Genomic DNA, 10,190 nt, shown 5'->3' with positions numbered 1-10,190 from the left:
TCCCCCCCAGCGTGGGGAGGTCTCAGCATCCCCCCCAGCGTGGGGAGGTCTCAGCATCCCCCCTGGTCTCAGCATCCCCCCCGGTCTCAGTATCCCCCGAGAGGCGGCTGCGAGCCGCGGGGCTGAGCGCGACAGGCGGCGGGGGGGGAGGAGGAGGAGGAGGGAGAAAGGGCTCCAAACAACACGTGATTCCCGCGGAGCAGCGAGGGAGCCGGGGGAGGGGAGAGCGAGGGCGGGCGGCCGAGCCAGAGGAGGGCAGCCGGCGCCACCGCCGCCGCTTTAAAGCCTCTGGGGCTCCGCGCGGAGCCGGGCGGCAGCGCTGCCGCCGCATCCCGTGCCGGAGCATCCTCGGCCATGCGGGTCCCCGCAGCCCCGCTCTGAGCCCCCCCGGCTCGGCATCGCAGCATCATGTCCCGGCGAAAGATCTCCTCGGAGTCCTTCAGCTCTCTTGGCTCGGACTGCCCAGAAACCAGCCCCGAAGAAGAGGGCGAGTGTCCCTTATCCCGTCTCTGCTGGAATGGCAGCCGAAGCCCCCCCGGCCAAGCCGACATCCCTTTCGCCGGGGCTCGCCGCGCTCCGCGCCGCCGCCGGGTCAACCTGGACTCGCTGGGCGAGAGCATCCGCCGCCTGACGGCTCCTGCGGTGAGTCCCCCATCCTCCCGAGCCGGGACTGTGTTGGGAAGGAGGCGGTGATGCCCGGGAATCTCTTCCCGGGGCGCCACCGGAGCCCCCCCCCCAGCCCCCTCATCTCCATGTCCAGCCCCGCAAAGCTGCGGGAGTTGGGATTTCGGCAGCCCGGGGGTGGAAATCGGATCAGGAGGCACAAATAGGCGTAGCTTATCATTTCTGCCGTGTCCCTTTCTTAATGAAAAAAAAGATATAAAATCGTGAAGTGCTAGTCACTAGCAACATTTTTTTTAATTAAAAGTTACACCTAGATGATGCATGGCACGCACGTTCTTCCTTCAGCATAGAGGAGAGGTGAACTTCTTGTATTTATAGGGCTTTTCTGTACAGAACAAGGTTAAAAAAAAAGTTTCTACTTCGGTGTTCAGAAATATTTCAGCAACAGATTTCCCTGTGCCTCCCAGGTGAGCTGACATTCCTCCAATGATCCAATAGATCGGTTTCTATTCACTGTGTTTTCAAATCAGTGATTTAGGATTATCTGGATAACTGCACCTGTACCTAAGAACCAAAGAAGCATTGCATATGCTAAAATAAGGAGTGGTTTTAGGTTGAACTTGTAACACATGCTGGTATCGCTTTGTAAGACTGAAATCAATGGCTCAGGAGTTCTGGTAGATTCACGTAAAATAGAAGGTTTTTCTCCAGCCTCTCTGCTAGGATTGTGCTACACTCCTGTTAATACCTCAGTGACCATTGCTAAATTTTCCTCATGAAGTTTCATTTGCAACTGAACGCTTGTTTGGTGTCTGAGATATTTCAGTGTGTTAAGGTATAAAATACTAATTGCAACAAGTAGTCTTAATCTGTAAGAAAACTATATCTACTGTTGTGGCATTGGGTCATCTTCTTGCATATTGCGATCCAGCTTTGGAAATTACAGATCTCATCAGCATCAGCTGTTAGTTTGCTTCAGTTTTAATATAATCTGTGATCGGTGTTTCCTGTACTGGCTACATAGAAGTAGGTAAGCTGTTTAATGGAAGAACTTAGCAGTGCATTACATAGTAGTTGTCCAGTTAAGAGTTCCTTCCCCTTGTTTTTTTTCCCTTCTCCACTGAGAATCTGGTCTGGTAATGCTGGTGTTAATAGATGATATCTCAGGTGACCTGTCTTGTTTTAGTACCAAAAAAAAAAAGAAGCTATTTAATTTGATACTAATACACCGGTATAATTAGAGCATGTGTTACCCAAAATATTTGAAGTGTTCTGAAGTGGCTCAGTGCAGTATTTTTAGATAACCTTAGTATTTGTATTTGCCCAGCTTCGACTGTTATCTCCTGAATTGAGTTGCTATAAAAGTTTTAGTTTTACCGATTTGATGAACTGTCAAATTTGTTTTCAAAATAAACACATTCTTAAGATGATGAGGGAAACTTTGATAGATCTTATAGTCCTCTTTCCTTTCTGCTCTCAGAGAAATTTCAGTTACGAATGGCAAAATTTCATCCATCCTGTTTTTATGTCCTGAACAACAGCTTCCGTGGTTTCCTTGGGAGATAATTATAGCAACCTTTGTTGCTGAAAAACTGTATTCTTTTAAAATTTTAATATATGAAACGTATTGCTTAAATTTTCCCTTTTTATCCTGGCATTGTAACTAGTGTTTCACTCCCATCTTACGCATTTTGGCATAAGTCAGTGTGATTAGGTCTAAAACGTCAAGTTGTCACAGTCCTGGTGTAGGAGAAGAACCAGGTCCCCTGTCTTTTCATTTTTCACTTAGAGAAAACACTGTTCAGGTGCATTGTTATTTTGGTGCATTCTTTTCTTATTGAGAATCTGTTCTGTGATACTGAATATATGCCTTCTTGCAACAAGTTGCCATATGTCTAACACTTTGAATCTGATCATTTTCACACATCTGCTAATGTAAATTAGAAATCACTTTAATTAGAAGAAAAAAAAACCAAAACCCCACAAACTTTGGCTATAACATTAGTGTCAAGTGGGACACTATTCCCACTATTTGTAAAATTAAAAGGCAAGTCTTAAGAGTTCATTGACATACGTTCTTTCTGAACAAAAAGCTTTAATACTTTTACTGTAGATGCAGATATATCTTCATCCCATGATACTGAAGATATGCGTTTTTGTTAGGTATATAAACGTATTTATATACATAGAGTGTGTGTGAATGTATATACTACATAAATTGCCTCCAATAGCTCAATGTTTTACTTTCCAACACGCGTGCAGCAGCTATTTTTCCCCATCCTGGTACTGACACTTTCAAAGCTGAAGGATGCTACAGGTTCCTGTTGCTCATCCTTAGCCCTAATTTTGTGTTTTCCTTCAGTGATATCTGGATTGAGATACCGAGTAAAATATTTTTTGTGCATTTTCACTGAGTAAAACAGTTTGTGTGTTTAATACTGCTGTGGCATGCAGAGAGATCTCTGGGTGATGATGTTTTAATGGCAGTAGCAGGGGCTACCTAGAGCTGCTCTGGAGATGTGGAGAGCCTTGAACTGAGCAGGAAGGAGTATCCAAGGGATGAAGGAGCCAAGCAAGAGCTCTGGCCTTGGGACAGAATGGTGACAAGGCTGTGCAAGCAAGGAGGTTGTGCAAGCAGCCTAGGTCTTATGAGTGGAAGCACAAAAATGTGTGCGAAAATGTTAGTATCTCCTGTAAATGTTTTCATGAGTTAGTACAGCTATACTATCAGTGGAAAGAGTAAAATGCAGTAACAAGATTTGGGATAGATTATAGTTTGAAGAAGTTATTGCGTTTTGTATCACTCATAATCTTGGTCTGAAGTTTAGATGAGTGTGACTTTGCACAAATGTTACTTTCTGTGGAACTGTGTGAGAAAATTCAAGTGAACCTGTGTCGCAGTGCTTAATCCAACCTTTCTGCTTGCTCCGGGAGAACAGCTTCTAGCACTTTCCAGCACACATGATTTTCCAACTTTTCTCTTAAATACGTTTTTAGAGATTTTTCCTGCAGTTGTTGTATGAGAGGATGTAGGGGTTTGATCCTCAGACAGCCCAGGGCAATTTTATGTTCCTGTGCATTCCTAAAGGTCTCCTGACATGCCTGCATAGCTGAAGGATGGACACTGCTGCTTATCTGGAACTAGCTTACCCCACACCTTCTATTTTTTAATAGCCAGAATTAGGAGGGTGGTAGGGCTCACCTCCACCAAACAGCTGCATATTTTGAACAAAAGTATGTGGCGATGAGGAAGATGAACAGGCCTCCACACGTACCCCACCGTTTGCATTCATCAGCAGGGTGTACTGAGGAAGGTCAGTGAAGCAGAGTGCACAGGGCGGGGAGGCAGAGCGATGCAAGAAGGGATGGAGCTTTTTGTCACAGCTGCACTCAACAAACTAACCATGCAGATGCTGAACATCAATGAGTTGATGCTCTGTTGCCCCCCAAAGTACCATTTGGCTGAGTAAGCAGGCGCACAACAGCAGGAGGATTGAGGCTCTCACATCATCCAGGCATGGCTCCACCCTGCAGACCAAAGAGTTGGGGGGGCTTTGCCCATTCCAGACTGTGCTCAGTGCCTGAGTGTGAAGATGATGTTTTAATAAATAAACTCTGGACATTTCACAGACTCAGCTCTTGTGACTCCTGTATTTCACCAAACCATGGCCAAGAGTGCTCCATGCTTATTGCCTCTTGTCTGACTCTGCCCTCTCACAGCCTTTCACCCTGTGATGTTGCCACACAGCTGAGCCTGTAATTGTGTAGGCAGTTCCGATCCACTCTAACGTGTTCTTAAATCATGTTCCTGACTGGGCAAAGATGTTCCTTATGTCCTCCTTCATCTGAATTGCCATTAGAATGTCTTTGGTTATGTACTCTAATAGAGAAACTTGGAACTAGATCCAACTGCTGTCAAAACAAACAGGTGCCCTTCTTGCTGCGTTAGGTTCAGGTTTTTGGAGAGACAAAATGAAATGCTGGGAATATAGTAAGAACAATGATTTATGACCTTGTTTTTAAGAAATGAGCTGCATAATTATACGAGGTCCGACACACACACAAAAAAGGGAGACTGTGCCTGTGACTCTTTATTTAACAAATTAAGAAAATCAACTATGATCATGTTCAAAGTGGTTCCCTTCTGAGTTGACACACAGCTGCATATGATGCTGCCAACATTTGAAGCAATCTGCAGATCATTTTCTGAAAGGCTTTTGAGGATCTCTTGTCATTTTTGCTTTCACATCTTCTGCCAACAAAAAATGGGTTCCTCTGAGCACCAATTCGATCTTTGGGCAAAGGGAGCCAGGTCTGGCGAACAGAGTGGGTGCTCAAGCACAGTGATGTTGTTACTAGCTAGAAACTGCGTCACAGACAGTGTTGTGGGCTGGTGTGTTGTCTTGATGTTAACTTGCATGCTGACATTTTCCAACTGAGGGTAAGAAAACATTTGAACACACGTCCACTCGTACTGAGTGAAGCGACTGAGTTGAGCCTTGTCTCACTATGACAGGTTAGAACATGTTCTATAATCATCTCTTTGCTTTTCCCCTCCCACTCTTGGTTCCCGAGCTAAAGGGTTAGTCTTGGTTTTTGTATTTTTTTTTGTATTGGACCTCATATGTACATCATGAGCAAATTTAATTACATATTTTTCTTTTGATTCCATCTTAGTTGTTGTGCTCCATTTTAAAGTATGAATTTTACACCGACAATGATGTCAATTTTAATCGGTTATAGCTAGAGGTGATGATAATATATACTATTCATTATCAACATAAATTTTTCTGCCTTTAAGAGCTCTGCTATGTGCGAATGATATCCTGGCACCAGTGGGCACAGTTTTATTCTTTAGAAATGCCATTTAGTATCTTGCTGAATTCCAGTTCCTTGCAGCAATTTTCACATTTGCTCCAGTTCTATCTTGACTTGTATCCAATACCAGACTGAAAATACAATCAAAAGCAGAAAAAAAAAAAAGTCACTGATTTAAAAAGTCAAATACTCTGCTCCCACCCAATGAAGGGGTGTGGACTACGCTAAAGATGCTGAGAGTGTCTGGGCATACATTCAAGAGTAGACTGCGTACCCCGAAATGCTGTACTGATCTTTCTGGAAATAGAATTACAGCATGACACAGCATTAAAGTGACTTACATTTCCGTTTGGTTTTATTTTCTGAATGGCCTATGTAATGCGTCTCTTGAACTATAAACATTATTTGGTGAAATCCATTTCCGAATATACTTTTCTGATCATTCAGAATTATTACTGTTATTCTTTAAACCCAGTTGAAGACACATTAAATTAAGAACATTTTTTTCCTACTTAAGTGAGGAAGCTGCTACTGGCTGCTGGCAAATAGCTTGAATTTAAAAATTGTCTTTTTGAATACAGTGTTTTTCCTGACAATGTGAGAAAAGTGAACACACAGAAGTGCTGTAACTTCAAATTGCTTAATTGCAAGTGAATCCTACAGTGAGTGGAGGGGAGGTTTTGGTGGAGAAGTTGCAGTGTAACAGCTCAAATCAAACCCGTTTCCATCCTAAAGCTCTAGGACTTATGCTCAAGGAATAATTACTCTTTTTAGGAGAATAACACATTGTTGCCACTAACAGGAGAGGTGACAAATTGATTTTTTACAGAATGTTTAGAAAAAATTTTGCACAAGTATTTTGAGCTCCTTCTGACTCACATCAACCCATCAGGTATATCTAAGCTCTACTGTTATAGGAATAGCTTCTGCCTGTCTTTCTGAATGAAATAAGGTAATGCCAAATGGTATCCATATCAGCAGTGTGATGAGCTGATTCACTTAACAGCCCAGGCTGGATAAGCTTTAAGTGAGTTAACATCCTTCTCAGGAATGAGAGTGTGAAGGAAAAAAAACATGAAAATCATGAAGAAAGGCACAACCCCTGAGGAACTCCTGATTTCTAATTCCAACAGGTAAACAGGATTATTTTTTTTTACAATATAAAATAAAAGTATAAATAAAATCAGACTTTTGCCCAGTATCTTTCAACAGAGAGAAAAGCCATTTATACACAAGGTCACACAAGCAGTCTGTAGCCAGTCAATCTGCTATTTCATAGCGTAGAACAGAGCTGTCTTAAACAGGAACCTTCTGGAAAAGGTTATTAATATGAGGATCACAGTGAGTTTTGTTTGTTTCTCTTGTTTGGTAGTTTAACATCTCATACAAGGGAACTTCAGCCTCAGCAAATAGAATACATATATATAAAAAAATCAGTTTAACAGCACCGAGGGCTTGCGGCATTGTACTGACCTTGATGAAATTTTATTTAGTGTGAGCTTGAATATGTGACATCTAGTGCTTAGATCAATCTTATTAATAGTTGCTTTCTTAATGTTTGTATAGTTCCAGACTGAAATCGTGCCTTTCCTACAGTGCTTGGAAAAAAACGTGTCAGAAACATTCATACATTGCAGGTGTCTTTGCTGTCTGGAAGCAGAGAGCATATCCGTGCTGGGAATCAGGCGTGCCCACAGGCACATCTCAACTGCTGGCCAACGAACCAGAGTGTGGCAGCACCAGTGTTAATCCCACAAAATTGATCTCAGTTATTTTGTGCTTCTCTGCCTGTCCGCTGACCGAAGTGTCCAGGTGTAAATCATAGAGAAGGATGTTGTAAAGTAAAAAGGAACATTTTGATCTTCGATACATGTCACTTATTAGCAGTGTGCAGTCATGGCTACATCAAAATGAGGGTGAACGTCCTTCATTTGCAACTGTCTGAGCAGAGACAGTTACCACTTCACAGCAGTCCAGCCTACTTAGAATGTTGACACAGAGAAAAGCCCTTTCTTTACTTCTACCTCTTGTGCTAATGTTAAAGGCTGCTAAAAAATGCTTTGACTAAGATAAATCATTCCATCTCATACGCAGATTCTTTCTAGAGATGTCTACTTGCTAACTCTTAAACTAAGTTTCAAAATGAAGGAAAGAAAAAAGCTGTGGTTTGGCTATAGGTCTCAAAGGGATAAGCATCTTTGCAACTCCGCATATGAAATTATGTCCAGTTATACAGAGGAAATTTGGTTTGTTGTATCCCAGCAGAAAAAATTCCTCCAGAAGGACGGACATGTAAAGCCTTTCCTTTCATTTCCTATGTGCTAGAGTAGTACTGATGATTTTATGTAGTAGATGTGAGTTGCATTAAAAGATGAACAGGTAGCGTTAATGGTAGACATCTATTGTATTCTCACCTAATTAATACATTCTCTCTGCTGCACAGAACAGATCTTCTATCCATTCCAGTCATGGCTGAAATTCAAAGAAGAACAAAGTGATCCCAGTCAGTATTGTAATGCATAGCACCGTGAGATATTTATCCTTCACTGTCAAGGAGTTAGACTAGATGATCTAATAGGCAATTTCCATTCATAATGTCTGTGATTCTTCTAGTTGAAAGGCAGCTGGGGTTGCAGGAGTTATGATTTCTAATTATTTTGTAGTTTTGCTTTATTTCTTCAGGGTGTTTGCATTATTATTGCCGTGAAATAGTATGGAGTAAAATTCTTAGTTTCCATCTAATTTAAATTAAGGCATTTTCTCCAATGTGCACAAGTATTTTTCTGTGAAGAGTACCCTAGTTCGGCATGAGCTGAGAAGCAGAAGGATCTGAAGTTAAGTGCAAAGTGGTGCTGAGCTCAGGCACTGCACCCTTGCCTGGTCCCATCCAGATCTTCAAGAGCTGTTGTAGGGCAGCTGATTTTGCCTCCAGCTGTCAGTCATCCTGCTCTGAGTCTCCAAACAGTCCCCTCCTGGGGATTCTGCATCTTTCTCACTTGGTATCAAATCTATTGCTAGTCACGGAGTTCTGAAAGCAGTTGATGGTTTAGCACAAACTTCTGGAATCAGGAAGATGGTTTTCCATAAAGAAAAAAGTAAATTTTTAGCCTGTACAGTGACAGGAAAAAAAAAAAAAGAGCACACCCTAAAAGTTCAGAAGCCAGAGAATTAAAATATCTGTTTTTCCTGATTATTTTGTTGAAAGCACTGTTAAACCCCCAGAGATTATTTGGTTTTAATTGTCAAATGATTGTTTATGTTGGAGCTCTGCTTCTCCATCTCTGATTTTTCTCTATGCCCTTTCATTCCGTTCTTCAGCGACTGGGAAGAGGACAGGAACGGGTCTTGTCCATGCAGGACTCGCAAGGACCTTCCTTCTCTCTGCATCATCAGAAACCTGTTGGATGCTGTTGGAGCCTTCGTTTTCTTTTTCAGTTCTGTTTTTCCCTAGATGCGGCAATTTGAGTGCTTATCTCCCCACTCATGGCATTTGGGAATGTTGATAAATGTTTATCTTCAGCTGAAGCCTTGATTCTTTGTTTACAGCCTCTCTAACATCAATATTTTGGTGATCAGAAAGACAGGGAAAGAACAGTTTTCCACTGCTTTCGTGGTCATGGGGTAAATGTTGAAAAAAAAACCCAGACTGGATGTGAAAATAACTATTTTGCCATTTATTTCCTTCCGGATGGGCCTGGTGCACACCTACTCTTGTGCTTGGATATCTGTAATCACCTATGGACAAAGATCAGACTCAAATTGGTTCTGAAATATGAAAAAAGAAATGTTTTTTATTAATGAACAGTGACCAGCAGTGAAGCCAGCGATGAAAGCCTTACACATCTGCTGAGCTGGTGATTGAATCCTACGAATTTGAAACCTGTGAAACTTTCAACATCAAAGCACTGATTTGACTGAGGTCTGTGGGTGTTTGCTTCTCTGCTATGTGGAAGTGCGGATTCCTCTAGGAAGGACGTCGCAGGCCCCAAATCTGGAGGAGCCCCTTGACCCGAATGACTTCCTCGAAGAAATTCTGATAGAAGCAAAGTGGTTTCTAGCTGAGCCCATTATGCTCTTCAGTGCTTCAACTTTCATGTTTAAAATGTTAAGCACTCAAGTTTTTGAGAACATGACTGCTGAAGCACTTCGGAGGCTCAGCTAGGAGCCACTTAGCTTCTCTTGGGAAAAATCTTTGAAGCCTTGATAGGGTTAAGGAGAAAATGTGTGCCTGGTTGCTCTCTCGGCTCGGACCTCCCTCTTCCATACAGTCCCTTTCTGCTCTGTCTGGTTATCTTAGAATGCAAAAGGAGGGGGGAGAAGAATTTGAAACTGCATTTATGTAAATTTAAACTGAGTCATCTGAGATACTGTATGTAATTCTGACACCTCAGGGTGGAGTTTGCCTGTCCTTACTTAAACATTTAAAAGATGTCTAAGTCTAAAGCAATCACTCAACATCTTTTCTAGACAAAAGAAATAACTTGGTATTTCTGAAGACCAAGTCCTCAGGCACAGAATCATAGAATCATAGAATCACAGAATCATAGAATCGCTAGGTTGGAAAGGACCCACTGGATCATCGAGTCCAACCATTCCTAACGCTCCCTAAACCATGCCCCTCAGCACCTCATCCACCCATCCCTTAAACTCCTCCAGGGAAGTTGACTCAACCACCTCCCTGGGCAGTCTGTTCCAGTGCCCAATGACCCTTTCCGTGAAAAATTTTTTCCTGATGTCCAGCCTGAACC

General features: G+C 42.3%; 1 protein-coding gene across 1 annotated transcript in view; it reads left to right on the top strand.

Moving 5' to 3' along the window:
- The first annotated feature begins 222 nt into the window (after nucleotides 1-222).
- The window catches only part of GUCY1A2 (guanylate cyclase 1 soluble subunit alpha 2), a 158,676-nt gene continuing 148,708 nt past the window's right edge, over nucleotides 223-10,190 (top strand). Inside the window, exon 1 of the mRNA XM_054056576.1 lies at nucleotides 223-642. Coding sequence (XP_053912551.1) covers nucleotides 409-642 — 234 coding nt within the window. The 5' untranslated portion in view covers nucleotides 223-408. The remainder of the gene's footprint in view (nucleotides 643-10,190) is intronic.

Source organism: Cuculus canorus, chromosome 1 (genome assembly GCF_017976375.1).
Source record: "Cuculus canorus isolate bCucCan1 chromosome 1, bCucCan1.pri, whole genome shotgun sequence".
Lineage (NCBI taxonomy): Eukaryota > Metazoa > Chordata > Aves > Cuculiformes > Cuculidae > Cuculus > Cuculus canorus.
The sequence above is the reverse complement of the archived record's forward strand: the minus strand, read 5'-3'. Positions and strand labels throughout refer to the sequence as shown.